Source organism: Pistacia vera, unplaced genomic scaffold (assembly GCF_008641045.1).
Source record: "Pistacia vera cultivar Batoury unplaced genomic scaffold, PisVer_v2 Contig1086, whole genome shotgun sequence".
In the NCBI taxonomy this organism is placed as follows: domain Eukaryota; kingdom Viridiplantae; phylum Streptophyta; class Magnoliopsida; order Sapindales; family Anacardiaceae; genus Pistacia; species Pistacia vera.
In genome coordinates this window covers 70,751-90,503 of record NW_022195122.1, presented here as the reverse complement: position 1 = coordinate 90,503, position 19,753 = coordinate 70,751, and the positions used below count along the sequence as shown (strand labels likewise).

Sequence of the window (19,753 nt, the reverse complement as noted above, 5' to 3'; positions counted from 1 at the left end):
CGCAAGAAAAAAAATATATGAAAACATTTAATTTATGAGAAAGCCATCTAATGACTAATTTATTTCAACTAAAAATCTAATAAAAACTTATAACCGGTAGAACAAATTTAAGAGAAAGACAAATTCTTTTCAACATTAAAGACAAATTCTTTTCAACTGTTGCATCGCATAAATAATATTTTGGATATGAATTATATAGATACGGACTTAGGGTAAAACTCAGTTAGTAAAGTTGTTGAACTAATATCATAAAAATTGTAAAATTAATAGATATTAATATTTATTTAATCAAATTAAGGATAATAAATATTTATTGTTATTTATTAAAAAACTATTTTATAAGTTAAAATATGTTAATTTTAGTTATCATATTTGTAACAAGGTAATGAAATTTACCAGACATACATAACTCATAGCATTTAAAGAGCATAACAATTTTACAAGTGAAGTTTATAAAATGCAATAAATTTGGTTAAAACTAATTATTATCAATAAGCCATAAACGGTTAACTTGAAAATTACAGCATTCCAAATTGGACAAAAGGGGTAAATTTGGTTAAAACTAATTATTATTAATAAGCCATAAACTAATTTTGAGTATGTTTGTTATTTTTCTCAAACCACAAGGGGGAAATTGTTACACCCTACAGTACACGAGGTGCTCGGGTCAACTCGGCCAAGTGGTGGATGAGGGATTACTGGACTAGCATAGCTGTACACGTCAAATACGCGAATTGGCTGTGGGGTTCGTAGCTAATTCCCTAATTCCCTCACAAAATACCATTAAAATCACTAAGTGTGAGTGCACTTCCAAGCACTCATCAAATACCTGGCTAGGGAGGGATTTTACAAGAGATATGGCTAACTTCCATATTGACACATAACAAGATATTGTGCTTGCCACTATGGCAATCCATAACTACATTAGACAAAAGAACACACTAGATATGGCTTTTCAAGTAGTTGAGAATGAAACATATATGCCTTCATTATATGGAGATGGAGCACTCTCATCAGATAGAGATAAGGCTTTTACCAATGATAATTACTGCAATGCATATGGTGAAAATACTGCTTATTGGATGGTTATGCATGATTTGATTGCAACTAAAATTTGTATCATATGGTTATTCTCATATGCAAATTGAATGGATTAATATGATTCAATTGAGGCATGAATTGAATATTTTGATTGAAATTTTATTTTTTTGAGTATAATTATAATTCATTATATTTGTGTAGATGCTAAAATCTATGGTTACGGAAAGAGGTCTGATCCTGTGAGGTTGAGGTCACTGACAATCCGCTGAATTTGCATATAAAGTAAACAAGCATAAAGCTTACATAAACACCGATGTGGTGTCTGCTATAGGCACTTTGACACTTGAGTCAGTAAAGTTGAATGAGGCTATTTAGTAAGGGCTAAGGGAAGGAAGGGTTACGGGAAGTTAGAACTATGGCGTAGGTGTATAACTCTTAGGAGCAAGAGCTTAGGAGCAAGTAGATGGTATTGAGATTGAATGCCTAATGAGAGGGAGGACCTCTCTTTATATAGTGGTCATAGGATCTTCGAATCCTAATAGACTTTGAATCCGTAATGGCAGAGTACTAGTAAATAGGAAAAACCTTAATTTACTAGCCTTAGTAGGATTGAGCATCCTAATTCGCGTAAGATACAAGATCTTGAGTGAATTAGGACAAAACCCAAATAGGAATTAGGTGTATTAGGGCTTTTAGTGAGATTCTGATCCCTTAGAAGTTATCATGGACCATTGGGCCTAGCCCTAAGTAGGCTAATGGTGATGCCCAATATAAAGAGAAGCTGGGCTTATGCCATGGATCTGGCCCATGACATGAGTCTTAACGTGGGCTCGACCAGAATTGGGCCACGACCTTGGGCCTACACAACAAAGTCACTTGTTTGGCCTGAGAAGGCCCAAGACAATTTTTTGCCCACACAATTTGTTTATAAATTTATTTTGTATAAAGAATCTAAAAACTATTCATATAAATTTTTAATAAAACATTTGTATACAAAGTATTTTTTTATTTAATTCTAAAATTAAATTATATTGTAATATGATCGAAATATATTTTGATAATATTGTAGTAAAAAATTGAGTTAATATAATTTATTATTTGATAAAATAATGTGTACTCTTTTTAGTCATTTTAATAATAAAATGTACTTATAAGTCACATTTTACCAAAGAGTAACTGCTTAAATTTCAAATGCTTATAAGCTCAAATTAGCTTATAAGCACTAGCTGCTTATAAGCTAATTTTCATAAGCTTACCCAAAAATGGTCTTAGTAATCTTAAAATACCTAAGAAAATGAAAGTAATCAGATTACCTCCTATATTACTAAGATTATCGGAATATGATATTATTTGATAGCCAAATGTGATAATAAAGTAATCTTAAAATACCTAAGAAATCTTAAAATACTCAGATTACCTCCTATATTACTAAGATTATCGGAATCTGATATTATTTGATAGTCAAATGTGGTAATAAAGTAATATAAGATAACATTACCTTAGTAGTCGTCCATTACCCCCAACCAAACAAACCCTAATAGTTTTCACTTTTTGGTTATTTTTGGGTAATATTACGTTACAAACTTAATGTACCCAAAAAAAAAAAAAAAAATGAAGATATTTTATTTATGAGAAAGCTATCTAATGACTAAATATTATTTCAACTAAAAATCTAATAAAAACTTAAAACTGGTAGAACAAATTTAAGAGAAAGACAAATTCTTTTCAACTTTTGCGTCGCATGAATAATATTTTGGATATGAATTATATAGATACGGACTTAGGGTAAAACTCAGTTAGTAAAGCTGTTGAACTAATATCATAAAAATTGTAAAATTCATGGATATTAATATTTATTTAATCAAATTAAGGATAATAAATATTTATTGTTATTTATTAAAAAACTATTTTATAAGTTAAAATATGTTAATTTTAGTTATCATATTTGTAACAAGGTAATGAAATTTACCAGACATACATAACTCATAACATTTAAAGAGCATAACAATTTTACAAGTGAAGTTTATACAATGCAATAAATTTGGTTAAAACTAATTATTATCAATAAGCCATAAACGGTTAACTTGAAAATTACAGCATTCCAAATTGGACAAAAGGGGGAAATTTGGTTAAAACTAATTATTATTAATAAGCCATAAACTAATTTTGAGTATGTTTGTTATTTTTCTCAAACCACAAGGGGGAAATTGTTACACCCTGCAGTACACGAGGTGCTTGGGGCAACTCCGCCAAGTGGTGGATGAGGGATTAGCATAGCCGTAACACGTCAAATACGCGAATTGGCTGTGGGGTTCGTAGTTCAGACTCGTACAATTCCATTGCAAAGCCTTTTACCCTTTTACTCCAAACGTTGATTTCACTCTATATTATACAGCATTTTTTTACCATGCAAATCGCTTTTCTTCTTGGAAATGTGAATTTATAAGATGGATTTTTTTTTCTCTGCATCAATTTGTACACCATTCATCCAGGAGGGTTTTGTGGGTCATTTTTTATGAAGTTTATACATGCAATTTTTCCATTATAGTTTAGAGTAGTAACACTTTGACCCACTGATTCTAAAATTCATAATACCACCCAATGGTTTCCAAATAATGGAATATTCAAAAAAATTATTTTCATAAAAAATATAAATCCTTAAATTAAAATTTATATTTTGTTAATCATACGTATTTAAAAAAAAAAAAAAAAAAACTTATTATAAATATTAACCAATTCACGTATTTGACGTGCATGCCTATGCTACAGTTATTTGTTATACCCTTTGCTTACATGTCATCCAAAAATAATTACATTTCATCGTTCGTGTTTAAAAAATCTGACACTTTAACCCATGTATTTTAAAATTTGCACTACTCATTTCAATAGTTCTTATTTTTATTTTTGTTTTTCTTCCTCCACTTGTTTATTTGTTTTGTTTAATAATGAAGTTTTTATACTAATCAATAAATTCAATTTTTTTTTTAATTATTATAATTATTTTCTTATCTTTAATTTTAGAGATATATATCATGAAATAATATTTTTTTTAAAAAATTTTTTATGGATATATATTAATTTTTATAATAATTTTTATTTAAAAATATGTATGATTGATAAAATATAAATTGTAAAGGATTTATATTTTTTATGAAAATAATTTTCTTGAAAATTCCACTATAAATAAATTAAAATTGGTCACTTAGTGAGTGTGAACTGTAAACCATGGATTTTCGAGTTAAAGATTATTGCTATTGTTTTCTCAACTTATTTTAGGTAGCATATGACCTTTGCTCCATTCTTTTTTATAGAAAATTATTTTGCATTAGCTTCTTCTCCAGTGAAATGAAGTAAATATATTTTAAAAGTTGTTAGAAAAATAAGAGAAGGGCAAAATTCTTAAGTTGACAAAAAAATATGAGCAAGCTAAATAATTCATACATACTAGATTTTGGAAATTTTTATATTTATAATTTAGGTTTTCAACATAAATATATATATTTTATTCAATAATACCACTCCTTATAAAATTTATGTCAAATTCCATATCCTAAGGGATATGTCATCATATGTTGCATTGAGAATTTGAGATGTAAATAAAATAATGATGTATTAAATAATATGATATGATGACACATTATTTACAGCATCTCCAATGGTGCTATTTATTTTGAAGAACATCTTTCATATAAATAAAGAACATCTTTATTAATTTTAAAATTTAAAGAACACAATTTTTATTCAAATCCAATAGACTCTTTAAATTTAATGAAAATGCTCTTTATTTTTAAGAAAGAGACTTAATGAGAGAGAGAATTAATTAATAAAATGCATAGAAACTTGTAGTTTATTCATTAAAATTATGATAGAGAGTGAAATTTGACTCTCTAAATGTGGAGAGTCAAACCCACTCTCTAATTTATATTTTAAAGATAAAGAGTCTGTTAGACTCTTGTTTTTATAGACAAACTCTTTATAATAAAGAGTTTGAATCATATAAAGAGTCTTTTGAAGATGCTTTTAAGATGTGAAATTGGGGATAAGAATTTGGAATGAATAACGTTATTCTTTTTTATTTCGAAGAATTGGGATGTTTGGTGGATGCCATTATACCAGTTGACTAACAATTAATATGACCAACTGTGAAAAAGAAATGGGATGCGAGAGGATTTGAGTTGGAAAGTTTGAAGAAAATAATAATAATAATAATGATAAAAAAAAAAAAAAAAAGGGAAAAAGTGGAGGTATGGTGTGGTTTATAGTCCACGAGGTACTTGGGTAAGGATTGTTATGAGGTGGGGGCCTGGGGGGTTACCATACACGTCCAATACGCGAATCGGTTGTGGGTTTTCCTAGTTCATACTCATGCACTTCCATTTCAAAGCCTTTACTGCAAAAGGTTATAATAAAGCTCATTGTCCATTTTATTCAATATTATATCAGCATTTTTTGACTCTGCCAACCTCTTTTCTTCTGGGAAAATGTGAATTTATACGGTGGTCGTAGTTTATTTATTTTCAAACTACAGCCTCAGAGGGCGTCTAATATTATTTGCTTTTCCGAGATCTTCCTTCAGTTTTTGGTGTTAACAATTAAGTTGCACGTTATAGAATGAAAATTCAAAATAATATATAAGTAAAGGATGTAAAGAGTAGCTAGATTCCGATCCTATTCAGAAGAAATAATAAGATAAATACTAACGTGGTTACCAATAGGATAATCTCAATAGAAATTTCTTAGAAAGATGCCACACACACTACTTGATCATAAAATTTTAATTAAAATACATTTTGTAAGAAAAATGGCATTTGAAATCTAAATCTATACCGTGTAATTTCTTACAAAATATTCAGTTCAAAACTAATAAAGTCGTTGAGATGACGATGTTACCCTTGAAATGCAAATCCTCCTGCAAGATTTGGGCCAAGTCAAAGAGAACAAAATCTACCAAATTTACAACAATACCCCTTAATGTGTCATAATATCCTCCGGCCAAAGTCAGAACAACATAAAAAAAAACCTAAATGTTAAAAGTACCCCTGACAAACTTCTCAGAAACTGAGAGGCAACAGCAGACCAACAGAGGCAGAAGCCAACCAGCTATTAACTACATGTTCCTTTTCTGTCATCCACAAGGAAGCCGTGACGCCTCTTTTCTCTCTTTCCAAGAAGAACCTCTCCCCACCTTCCTCTCTTATATACATACACATTTTCATGCTGTTGAATTGCAATACAATCTCTAAAGCTTATTTGATTTCTCTCTCAAATATTTACATCGTTGAAGAACAATTATTATTGTTATGGAAGGGATTAGCAAGAAGGCTGGTTTTGAGGATCTGTTGCCTGTAATGGCAGATAAGTTGGGCGGTGAAGGGCTGATAAGGGAGCTTTGTAATGGGTTTGAGGTATTGATGGATAAAGCAAAGGGGGTCATCACAATAGAGAGTTTGAAGAGGAACTCTGCTCTTCTGGGATTACAAGGATTGAGCGACGATGAGCTTGTGAGCATGGTTCAAGAAGGTGACCTTGATGGTGATGGTGCCTTAAACGAAATGGAGTTTTGCGTCTTGATGTTCAGATTAAGCCCTAAGTTGATGGAAGAATCGCAGTTCTGGCTTGAAGAAGCATTAGAGGAGGAGCTCAAGAATGCCGGGTTTTGATGGAATCTAATTTACGTTTCCTGCAGCAGGGCAATGTTTTGCAGTGACAAATTAACAACACATGGAGGGAAATAACACCGTTTAATGTTTGTAAATCAGCAGGATTAATTATCACATAAATTGTTTCCAGAATTATTAATGCAGTGTCAAAGCATTCATTCCCTCTATATAAATTTTTTTTTCCTCTTCTTCTGTTTCTTTGTTTATCTTTATCAAATATAGAGAAAGTTTACAAATAAAAATGTTTTGTTGAAGGAGATTGGTGCTTTCCTTTTAACATCTATTGTTTATGGCCTTTCTTTTTTATACCAGTTGGAATTATTCCTCTCTATATATTACTTTATGCATAGGAATCTGTCGTGAGCCTCGTGACAAGTTTCTTGGTAGTTTTCTTAATGGATTTCTATTACTTTTCTTTTCACCAAAATGTGAACGATCCAATGAACGAAAAAACTTGACAGAGGGGGCAAATCCAATGGATCGACTGTACATGCACTACAGAAACTTAGATCCAATCAACATTAGTTACTTTACAACCAGAATTATTTATCAAGTGGAATTTTGAACATTTAAAATCTGGATCAAGAACAGAATCAACATGCAACAACTAATTTAGACATAAAATAAAACAATTAACCGTAACCACAAAATCTCTTGATAATCAGGAATGGCAATCATCAGATAAATTTGTATAGAATTTTGATAAACAGAAATGCATTGGATCTTTCAAACTATTTTAAAGATTCCTGTATTCATTAAATTTATTATTTTAATGCGAATAGAATCGGTTTTTAAAACTTGCTTATTATTATTACTATTTAATATTTAGACTTAAATCTGATGAAACTATGGAAGTCAATTTTGATTTTATCATATTGGTATGAGATCTAGTCCTGGGGAAAATTAAGAGTTTACAATAGAAATTCCCCAAAAGAAGCTAGTGATCTTCGTCGTTATAGACTAAAACTTGTTCAAACAAGCGTATATTCCGCTATTGGTAATGTCACAACAATTTTGACTTGATTTATTGATAGACAAAGAGTTGGGTGTGAAAAGGTGGAGGTATGGTGTGTTAATACTAAAATATATCACTTGCTAATTGTTATGTCTTTTTTGAATATAGCTATCTTAATATGTGATTTTGACACCAACGACTCATACGTGTAAAGTGTTAAGTTATTCTTAGAAATTACACGTGATTAACTGATTCAAGAATCAAAAAAAGGTTAAACAATATTATCGAATGCAAAGACTGAATAATAAATGAAAGAGGTGATTTTTAAAGTCGTTCGGATGCCTAAAGCTATTCCTACGTCCACTGTTTCTTTTATATATAAGAGTTTATAAGAGATTGCATATAGTAAACAGCGAGCAAATGTACAATAACTGAGTTTTCAGAGAGAATATCAACTTAGTCTCTTTTTCTTAGGTTGTCTTTGCTATTGATTGCTTATGAAAGTAAAGATTAAAGATCCCGAAAATGAGGGGGAGTAATATATTTATAGTAGCTGAATTCAAGGTAATGATTACAAATCTGTAAGTAGGTAGGTGCTGTGCAAATCATTTCTTGCCTCTCATTGGCTGATAACTTAGAAAATATCCTAAGAATATCTGAGGCTTGGACAGGTGTGCAATTCTCATTCACTCATAGACAAAACCTGAATCTGTTGGGTTGATGACAGTCAATCCTTTCTGTCTTGAGGCGACGTGACAGATCCTAAATAACGCAAAGCTTTCCTAAACTTTGATTAGTGCTTACTGATGTAAGCTTACGCTAGTCATGACTTTTTTAGTCATGACAGCTATGCTAATTGTTAAAGGCGCCGAAGGTCCAACGATTTCACATGCTACATTTAGGATATTTCTATTCTACTCCCATTTTGAAAGCTTGAGGATTGAAGGGAAGATTAAGATACACGTAAACCTAAAATCATAGTCTAATCAGTATCTTAATAATGAACACTTACAATTTATGCGTCACTAAAATTAAAAGATATGCAAAGGCTACTAGGCTGAATACATGCCATTTGGCTAATATTCATCGCCAGCCTTCATTTTGTTTCTTTTTAAACTCTAAAATGGCTTTTCTTTGGTACATATTGGGCCAGCAAGTTTGAAAAGAGGCCTTGGTTATATGAAATCATAACCTCAAACCTGTCTCCTGTAATACACAGAAGCATCAACGTCTAGCCCACCCCGAGGGCCCATATATTTTTCACTGAAAACGATGGGCTAGAAGTACCAACCTGTAGCCGAGCCAAAAAAACCCATTGCTGGAGATCCAAAATTCCAAACAACCAAAGGTGAGTTTTGGAACAATTAGCTGAAAATATTTAGACATTCTTACTTAATTTCGTTGTATAAAAATAAATTTGGTCAATATCTTGTTCCTACTTTCAAATCTTATTATTTAATAACTTTTTAACTAATAAAATAAAATAATACATCATTTATCTTAGTTTAATGAATTTTACATTTTCACTCTCCTAATTATAATATGATAAATCATTTTTATACTAGACTTTTTATATACACACTTTATAAGAGAAATAATATTCATTATATATATATATATATGTTAAATGAAAATTTCTAATCAGAATCATCCTAATATAATTATAAATATCGTTGGATCCACTCATTAGAATAAAATGATATACATATATTAATTCTATCACACTTTGTCATTTCAAGTTTAAGATTTGCAAGAGAAACTAAACAGACTTCCCATCTTCACTCGAGATCGTCTTGTCGATTGGTGTCAAACAAAAGTTTCAATGCTGAATAATTTTGTGTGTATTCTTCTCCAAATCAGAGGTAATATATGAAGATAATTACATCCTAAAAAAGGAAACAAATTGTTTCTATACTTAGATACAAGATTGGTCAACTAACAGATTCCTAGAAGTAATTACAAAATCAATTCAATAATTGACAGCTCATGCAGACACTCCCCCTCAAGTTGGAGCATGGATATCTATCATGTCCAACTTGTCAATTAAGTCATGAAACACCCTTGCTAATACTGCTTTCGTGAGCATATCAGCCAACTATTTTTCTGATTGGACAAATGGAGACTGTATAGTTTTCTCGTCAAGCTTCTCCTTGATGAAATGACAATCTACTTCAACATGTTTTGTGCGATCATGTTGTATAGGATTCTGGGCAATCTTTATGGCTGCTTTATTATCACAGTTAAGATTCATGGGTTTTGCATAATCAATCCCCAAATTTTTAAGTATGGTCCTGATCCATAACATCTCGTATACACCTAGGGCCATTCCTCGAAATTCAGCTTTAGCGCTTGATCTTGCCACAACCTTCTGCTTCTTGCTTCTCCAAGTGACGAGATTGCCTTCAACAAATGTAAAATAACCTGACGTCGATCTTCTAGTTTTCTGGTCACCTGCCCAATCGGAGTCCGTGTATCCTTTAATATTTGAGACATCATTTTTTGAGAACAATAAACCTTTCCCTGGAGCATACTTCAAATATCTCAGAATTTGATAGACTGCATCCATATGTTCTTCACTTGGCGTATGCATGAATTGGCTTACAACACTTACGACATACGCTATGTCTGGCCTTGTGTGTGATAAGTAGATTAACCTCCCAACTGACCCTTATTAGTTGGAGTTTGATCTAGTAGAATCTCAAGCTTGTGATTCATCTCTATAGGTGTTTCCACTAGTTTACAATTAAGCATTCCACTTTCAGTGAGAAGATCTAACACGTATTTTCGTTGTGAAAGAAAAATTCCATGTTTCCATCTTGCCACCTCAATCCCCAAGAAATATTTAAACTGCCCAAGATCCTTCATTTCGAACTCAGCAGCCAAATGTTCTTATAGTGCCTTCATTTTGGACAAATCATTTCCTGTTAATACCATATCATTAACATACACTATCAACACCGTTACCTTTCCTTCTTTGTGTTTTATAAACAAAGTATGGTCTGAATTACTCTATTTATAACTAGCTGCCTTCATTGTCGCTGAAAACCTCCCAAACCACACCCTGGGTGACTTTTTTAGTCCGTATAAGGACTTCTTCAACTTACATACTTCATTTCCACGCATGGAACTACGTTTGACACCAGGAGGTAGCTCCATGTAAACTACTTCTTCCAAGTCTCCGTTGAGAAAATCATTTTTAACATCGAATTGTTTCAAGGGCCAATCTCGATTTGCTGCTATAGAAATAATAATGCGAATGGTATTTATCTTGGCTACTAGTGCAAAATTGTCTTGGTAGTCTATTCCATACCTTTATGTATATCCCTTTGCCACTAGTCTCGCTTTATACCTGTCAATACTTCCATCTGCTTTGAGTTTCACAGTGAACACCCATCTACATCCAATTATCTTCTTTTCTTTAGGTAGTGAAACAAGTTCCCAAGTGGAATTTTTTTGTAGAGCTGCCATCTCTTCATTCATCGCCTTAGTCCATTTGGGATCTTCCAAAGCATCCTGTACACTACTAGGAATAGATATAATGGATAATTGATTAATAATAAGTGCATATGATTTAGACAACCTATGAGATTACATATAGTTACTAATTGGGTATTTATTTTTGGCTTTGCGATCAGGTTCATATTGTTTCTTTGGAATTCCTATTTGACCTTTGTGGATATCTAGGATCTATATTTTCTGCAGAAACAGGTATTTCATTAGACTCATTAGACATTGGATTTGAAATTACCTGAGGAGGAACACTCTCGGTCAATTCTTCAGTTAATGGTATAGACATGGGTAACTCTGGCGGCCTTGGTAGTGCTTCAGACATGTCTAGAAAATTGGGGGGATCACACTTTTGTTGAACCTCATTTCCATCATGATTTTGAAGCTTTTCGACTATGTTTTCTAGTTCTACAAATTCACCTCCTCCTCCATTTTGTTGTTGAACATTCTCTTCACTAGAACTCTCCCCCTAGAGGGAATGGTCAAAGACTCCCCTTGAATAATAAGACTCTAATTCATGAAAAGAGGCATCCAAAGTCACATGTAATTTTTGGGTTTTGGGATCATAGCACCTATAACCTTTTTGAAGTTCAGAATAGCCAATGAAAACACAGCGTGTGGCACATGGATCATGTTTAGTTCGTAAACTTTTTGGAATGTGAGCGTAAACAATACAACCAAAGACTCGGGGTTCAAGATTAAGAAGATGAGGAACTGAAAGTAAGGATTGCATTTTTTGTTGGGGAGTTTGAAAATCTATCACTCGTGAAGGGGTTCGATTAATGAGATAAGCTGCAGATTTGTAATAACTGCTCGATACTACTATACTCATACAAAATATGTAAATAAAAAATAGTTGGGCCCAAATTTTTCTTTTATTTAATATACATATTCTTTTACAAAAGTCAGTATCCTTTATAAAAGTTCTCAAAAATGTGGTGGACAGTGTAACTACTCCTCCTCGCCCGTCGACATCCATCCGACTGCGTCCTCATCTAGAACTTGCAAAAACACAGAAAAACAATGAGGTGAGCAAAATAATGCTCAGTAAGTAAATCCTCTGCTCGTCTATCCCCGTAACTCTTTCTCTTAATTCTTTCCTTACTCTCTTCTCTTTTCATTTCTGTTTTCTTTCTATTTCTGTTTCTGTTTCTCATACTATTTTCTATATACTCTCTGGTGTATGTCACGGCCTCATCTTACCGGAGGCACGACTGGGGACTCAACCCACTCTTCGTGACTCTATGCATTTTCTCTTTCTGTTCTTTCTATTTCTCTATTTCCCATTCTACTCATAGGAATGTCACGGCCTCATGAGGCCGGCCGGGAACTCTCCCACTCTACGTGACTTCTACTCATTTCTGTACCGATCGGATTCGGTTATGCATGGATTCGGAACCCTTGGCCATGTGAGTGTACATGCTTTCTCTCTATCTCTCAAATGTCACGACCCCTTCTTACAGGAGGCACGGTTGGAACCTCATGTTCCACTCTTCGTGACGGTCAAGACCTCATCTGACCGGAGGCACGGCTGGGGATCACAAAGCACCCACTCTCGTGACTTTACTCATCACTCACGAGTTCCCCATCACACAACCTTCTCTATTCTCTTCTTTAGCTCTTAGAGACAAAAGTCTCTACTCTTTCTCAAGCTAATACTCATAGTGTAGAATTTCTCTACTCTTTCTCAAGCTACTTCTCAATGCACAATTAATGCATATGGATGGTTCATGCTCATTAATGCACTTAGGAAATGCCAATATACAATGTTGCAAGAATTAAGGTTCATAACTCATTCTCAAACTTCTCTTAGGCATTTTATCAAACAACTCATGTGCATACAAAAACTCTTCTCTAACTATAATTCTCTTTCTCTTTGTAACCATCCAAAATGGGAAGAAACTCCCTTCTATGGTTATAATTCCTATCATAGAAGAACACTCCCCAATATATCTACTCAATTTCCTCCAACTTCATCTCAAACTCATCACACATCAACACTTCCCATAAATGAAATATATCCAACAAACATAACATGAATACTCATCTCAACTCAATTTCTCAACAAACAAACATATATCTTTACTCAATTTCTCAACAAGCATCATTTATACATGCATAAAGAAATCTCTACTCAAGGATTTCTTAAACTTTAGCTTGAGTTGGATTTACTTACCTTGTGATGGTGTGATTCCACTAGCACCTCTCTTTTCTTTTGGTAGATGTCTTTTCTCTACACTTTTAAACAATAACACAATAAGATCTTAGCACCTTTATAGCTAAATTTACATCTAGAATAAAGATCCTTACCTTAGGATGCCTTAAATCACCTCTCTACTCAAAACTACTCGAAAGCCCTTTAAAATCCTTGAAGAATTGGATGGAAAGTAGAGAGAAAATGGTGAATGAGTATGGTGGTGGAAGAAGAAGAATGAAAGGGTTTCTAAGACTTAACCCTTATTTATTCATATTTTACACCTTCTTTCCCATTTTACCCTTACTCTTCTTAGGAATTCCACCTTTGTCCTTTTAATTCTTTGCAAATGCACCCCCATTTAAACTATTCTTCTTGCAATTTCCTTGCATTTCACTCCCCACTTTTCCTACAAATTAGAGGTAGAATGGTCATTGTGCCCTAAAGGAAGAATTCTCTAGAAACTCAATAAACATTTTGTCATGCCCTTCGCTGCGGTGAAGACTCTTTCTTCGCCCTGGCGAAAACTTCTAGAACCTACACCGTAGGTTGCAAGGCCTCATCGCCGTAGTGAAGCTTCTTCTTCGCCCCAACGAAGACTGTAACACAAAAATTCGCCAAGTCTTTACAAATTTCAGGGCAATCACTCAACCAACACACAATATCAATTCAACCAAGGACAAAATAATAAACATTCAAGTAATATAACACAATTAAACTACGTACCTCAAGTAGGGCGTTACAAGATTTTATAGCTTCTCCCCAATAAAAACGAGGCATGTTCATGCCAAAAAGAGAAGCACGAACTACCTCTAAAAGTTGTCTATTTTTTCTCTCAACTAGTCCGTTTTGTTGTGGGGTGTAAGTGCATGAGGTTTGATGATGAATTCCATGAATGTTTAGATAGTTGCCAAGAGAGGCATCCCTACACTCAGTACGGTTGTCAGATTGGAGTACAGAAATCTGCTTTTGATATTGAGTACCTACAATTTTGTGAAATTTTTGAAAGGCTAGACACACATCACTTTTTTTGATAAGTAAAGACACTTAAATCATTATAGTACATTCATCAATAAATGTTACAAAATAACGAGCTTTAGAAAGGGAAGAAATTTTTGCAGGACCCCAAACATCAGAATGAATCATCACAAAAAGTTCTAAACTTTTATTCAAACTTGGTAAATAAGAGGTGCGATGGCTCTTAGCCATTTCACAAATGTCACAATGAAACTCTAAATCATTTAGAGTTGAAAAAATATGTGGTTGTAATTTCTTAAGATAACCAAAAGAAAGGTGTCCTAATCTCCGGTGCCATAACCAAACATTTACCCGAGTTCAATATTCATTGGTAGCTTGATTTGCTTGACTGATATTTTGTCCCTCATTTTCTGTCAATTCCAAGTAATAGAGTTTACCTCGTCTAACACCATAACCAAGAATCTTCCGAGTTACGATGTCTTGAAAGACACAAAAAGTGGGCCAAAAAGTTACAGTGCAAGCAAGTGTGGAGGTAATTTGGCTAACAGACAAAAGATTGTATTCAAGAGATGGGACAACAAGAACAGTATCTAATGTAAGAGTATTAGTCAAGGTAACAGACCCTTCCCCAACAATAGGAGAAGTACTACCATTTGCAGTGGAAATAATAGATTGAGAAGATGGAAGAACAGATTGTAATTGGCCAGAATCTCTAGTCATATGATCAGATGCACCTGTATCAATAATCAAAGTTCTATTCTTAGAAGTTACAAAAAATACAGATGCCTTACCAATAATACCTGGGTGGGCAACATCTGCTGTAGGCAATGGCTGTTCTTCGTCCTTTGTTGCTGTCACCATAGCCTTCCCAGCCATTTTCTTACGGGGCTTCTTTGAGAAATCCCACCACTCGGGATAGCCAATGATTTCATAGTAGCGTTGTTGTGAGTGACCTTTTTCTCCGCAGTGAGTGCACACCAGATTGTTAACCTTGCTAGATGATTGATTGCCCGGTTTTTTGAAGATCCATATCGATTTTGACTGGCTAGCATGGCGAAGTTCTCAGAAATCGGATGAGAGCCTCTCATTGTTTGTCTCTGCTGGTATTCCCTTCTAACATAAGCATACGTGCTTTCCAAATCAAGCTTCGAATCTTTTTGCAATATTTCTCCACGAACCTGATCAAACTCTAAGTCAAGTCCTCTTAGAAAAATATGAACTCGAAGCCTAGCCATTGCAGAATGTAGTTGTAACACCCTTTCAACTATTCCTTCTTGAGAGGTAGTCCTGTGGTCGATTTCCTAGAAAATGGCAACCAGTTCATTGTAATACGTTGGTAATGGTCGCCCATTCTGTTTGGTAGAGAAAGATCTCTGATTCAACTCAAAAATACAGGTTTCGTCAATTCCGTCATAGAATGTTTTCGATACAGCCTCCCATATATCTCTGGTTGTAGGGAGACGAATGAATCGTTGCATCAGCGATGGACTCATTGAATCAATCAACCAACTTTTGACTAAGTGATTTTCAGTAATCCATGATCCAAGAGTAGGATCTCCAGGTGCTGGTTTCTTCATTTCTCCAGTAAGATAACCAGCTTTGTTGCGAGCACCGTTCCGCATCTCCATGAGTTGAGACCATAATGAGTAGTTGGTCTCATCTAGAGTGATTCCGGTTGGAAATGCTGAGTTGTCTTGATGAACAACAACTTGTGGTGCTGGTGGTGGGATAAGATATGTTGACGCCTGTGATAGCAACCATAGACTTCACAACAGTGGTGAATATTCAGAATACGAATATGAATTTCGAAAGAAACGAAAAAAAAAATTCAATAGTTAACACAGCTTCTCTTGGAGATGAACCTGCTCTGATACTATGGGAGTGTTTGTCTAAGTTTATAAGCTGGTCAAACTAGCTTATAAGTTCTAAAATTAAGCTGACCTGTTTGTTTATAACTTTTTTGAGCTTATAAGCTAAAAAAAATAAGTTGGGGGTGAGGTACTTTTTTTTTTTTTGCTTTAGTTTGACCAAATATATTACTACATTATCTTTATTTAATTTTAAAATTCCATACTATACCCTTGTTTAATGTAATACACTTTTTAGTCATTTTATAATAAAATGTATTTATAAGCTACATTTTACCAAACACTTCAACTACTTATCAGTCGCTTATAAGTACTTTAACCAAATACGTAATTGCTTAAAATTTCAAATGCTTATAAGCTATAAGCTAATTTTTATAAGCTATAAGCTAATTTTTAAGCTTTGGTGTTTGTCTAAGCTTATAAGCTGGTCAAACTAGCTTATAAGCTCTAAAATTAAGCTGACATTTATAACTTTTTTTAACTTATAAGTTGAGCTTATAAGCCAAAAAAAAAATAAGTTGAGGGGGAGGTACTTTTTTTTTCTTCTTATAAGTACTCTGCTTATAAGTTAGTTTGACCAAGTATATTACTACATTATCCTTGTTTAATTTTAAAATTCCATAATATACCCTTATTTAATGTAGTACCCTTTTTAGTCATTTTATAATAAAATGTACTTATAAACCACATTTTACCAAACACGTCAACTACTTATCAGTCACTTATAAGTAATTTAACCAAACACGTAATTACTTAAAATTTCAAATACTTATATAAGTACTTGTTGCTTATAAACTAATTTTCATAAGCTCAGACAACCACTTGCATCCTAAAAAAGGAAACAAATTGTTCCTATACTTAGATACAAGATTGGTCAACTAACATATTCCTAAAAGTAATTACAAAATCAATTCAATAATTTACAGCTCATGCAGACAATTGGACTAAAAAGTCCCGAGAGCTGGCATTTATTTACGAAACTTAAGGTTTGGCAAGAGGCCTACTGAAGCAGAACCTGCTATGAAAATACACCTCAGCATGTCTTTTATTGTGATGTCAAGAAGCACCTCAACTTATCATTGTGGCAACGCAATTACATCTTTGATACGTTTTCTTTCAAGAAATTGAATAATGGTCAGAATCAGATCATATTATATATTTGTATTTCTCTGAAATAGGAGAGATACAAGTTCTTGTCAACTTGGCAAGTTGTCAAGTCTTCTCATCCCACAACCACCATCTAATAAACAGAATGTCTGAAGACTGAACAATATGCTATATCTCTTATCCTTTTTCATGATAGTTTGCCTGCCATTGTGCTTGACTATACAAAGACTTCTATTCACATTTCAAAGTTCAATAGATAGCAGCGATCGAGCAGAGCTTGATATCCTTCCCTTAGTCTCAGTTTTCTTTTGACAAAAGAAAAAAATAATGGATAAATATCTCTGGAAACTTGTGGAAGAAAACAAAGGGTGGTGACAGGTAAGTCAATGAGTTGAATTCATGAGATCTAAGTAGGGGACAAAAGAGTGAAACAAAAACAACACATATAATCATGCCTTCCCCTTAAATTCCTCAAGAGGATCAATATCAGGGAGACATGACGATCACTTCTGATCTTTTTAGATACACTTTACATGGACCCATTTCTTCTAAAACCCTAGCCTTCAATTTTATTTTCATTTTCTTTTGATGACAGTTTTTTGTGTAGATACAGCAGTATCTGTATAGTTCTAGCACTATCTAGACATTTAATCCAGCAAGCGGGGCCTAACATATATATATACACAAACATCTGCACAACACATGCCATCTTTACTATTTCTATTGGAAGCTTGAGTCACCCATTATCACCAAGGACACTGTTCCATAAGCTGTTTGGATATGTTTACTTCTCAACTTTCGAATAAATGTGCTCCCCACCTATATATGCTGATCTCTGTGAAAAGTAAAAAGCTAAAAGCAAATAAAATCTCATATATTTATATAATAAAAAATTAAAGTTAGTTCAAAGACTTGTCTCCTCCATGTCCACAATTATCTTCCAAAAAGACATTTAACACTTTGTGCGTACTTTGTAGTCAAGCTAATGTTGGATACTTAGGCCCCTAATGCTAGCCAGAATGGCAACATGAGAAGATAGGCAGAAAGCTACATCTCCTTCTATAGGCTTGGATATTCCCTTGAACATTAAATCACTAGGGTTTTGAAGGAATTTTAGGTTGGATTAAGTTAGATACGAAAAGGTTATTATTATATTAATTTTCTGCTTACAGATCAAGAAAGCTTTTGGCTTGTAATTAACAAATTACTAGTCAATCTCCACATACTCGTGTTGAACCATCAAGTCATGCTTTTTGACTTTAGATAAAATTTTATATATATCTTCATTAAAGAAGTTATGACCTGATAAATTTGCCGACAATCCTATATTTCTTGGTGAGAGGTGTTCCTTGGGCCCTCAAGATCAGAGAAATTGGGATATAAAGTCTTTGTATGATTACTTAGAAGATTTCAACTTCCTTTCCGTTTGCTTTGTCACATGATAGGTATTATGATCTTAGGAAAAAAAATTTGGTGCCAACAATACTATTTTAATGGTGACACCAAAGTGATTTCACTTGAAAATTAAAATTTTTGAAACCTGTCTCATCAAGCTAAGGTTTGGTTGATTTGTGGGTTTGTTAGGAAACCTACACTTCTTGTGCAAACTCAATTTCGATCACTGTCTAACCAAGTAGCCGTACAAAGAGGAAAAACGAAATCCCACTACATATATGAAACTCGCCGGAAAAAAAATTTGGTATCACCCAGGCCGGTCTGGTTTTCTAGAAGTAATTAAAACATAGAATAATACTATGTATCCTAATTGTGTCTTTCTAATTTAGATCTCAAGAGATATGTTATTGATTTTATATATATTTGCACGTGAATAATGAAATTAAATGGTAAATGATGTATTAATTATAGATTAGTAACACATTACTTAAGATAAAAAAGTTTGACAACAAATTTGTGTATAAAAATGTATCTGCAAATTTAATTCCCAAAAAAAAAAAAAAAAGTCTTAATTTGACATCAGTTTTGCTCAAATAGCAAGTGAAAGATCAATATTTCGCAATAGAAGGATGAAATTCAGATGATATTGATCTCGTTTATATTGAAAATTTAGTAAATTAAAGATGAATATACAATATAAAGAAATATATAATTAATTGGATAGGATTACCTTGATCTTATTCAAAATTCCTCTACTTTGTTAGTTAGTAGTCTTGAGGGAAGTCTCCTCACCATTAAAAAAACGTTTATGAGTCTAATTGATACTTCCCAAACCTTAGAAAAGGTCATTGCAAATTTTCAAAACTATAAAACTACGTGCTTGCTTCCATGTGTTTACATCTTTGATTTAGCACCAATAACTTATATTAAGGTCCAAAACACCACGAATATTAATTGTACAAGAATTCGATGTGTGTATATATATATATATATATATATATATATATGTATTTTCTTCTATTGACGTTAACAATTAATATGATAAGTC

The 19,753-nt window shown here is 33.1% G+C and overlaps 1 protein-coding gene across 1 annotated transcript; it reads left to right on the top strand.

Moving 5' to 3' along the window:
• Positions 1–6,165: 6,165 nt before the first annotated feature.
• LOC116135015 (calcium-binding protein PBP1-like) lies at positions 6,166–6,917 on the top strand. Its single transcript, XM_031420718.1, has one exon. The coding sequence runs from the start codon at positions 6,342–6,344 to the stop codon at positions 6,699–6,701; it is 360 nt and encodes a 119-aa protein (XP_031276578.1). The 5' UTR covers positions 6,166–6,341; the 3' UTR covers positions 6,702–6,917.
• Positions 6,918–19,753: the final 12,836 nt, after the last annotated feature.

What these genes read in the sequence shown, in the direction of transcription:
- LOC116135015 (XM_031420718.1), top strand. Translation starts at nt 6,342, where the DNA reads ATGGAAGGGATTAGCAAGAAGGCTGGTTTTGAGGATCTGTTGCCTGTA.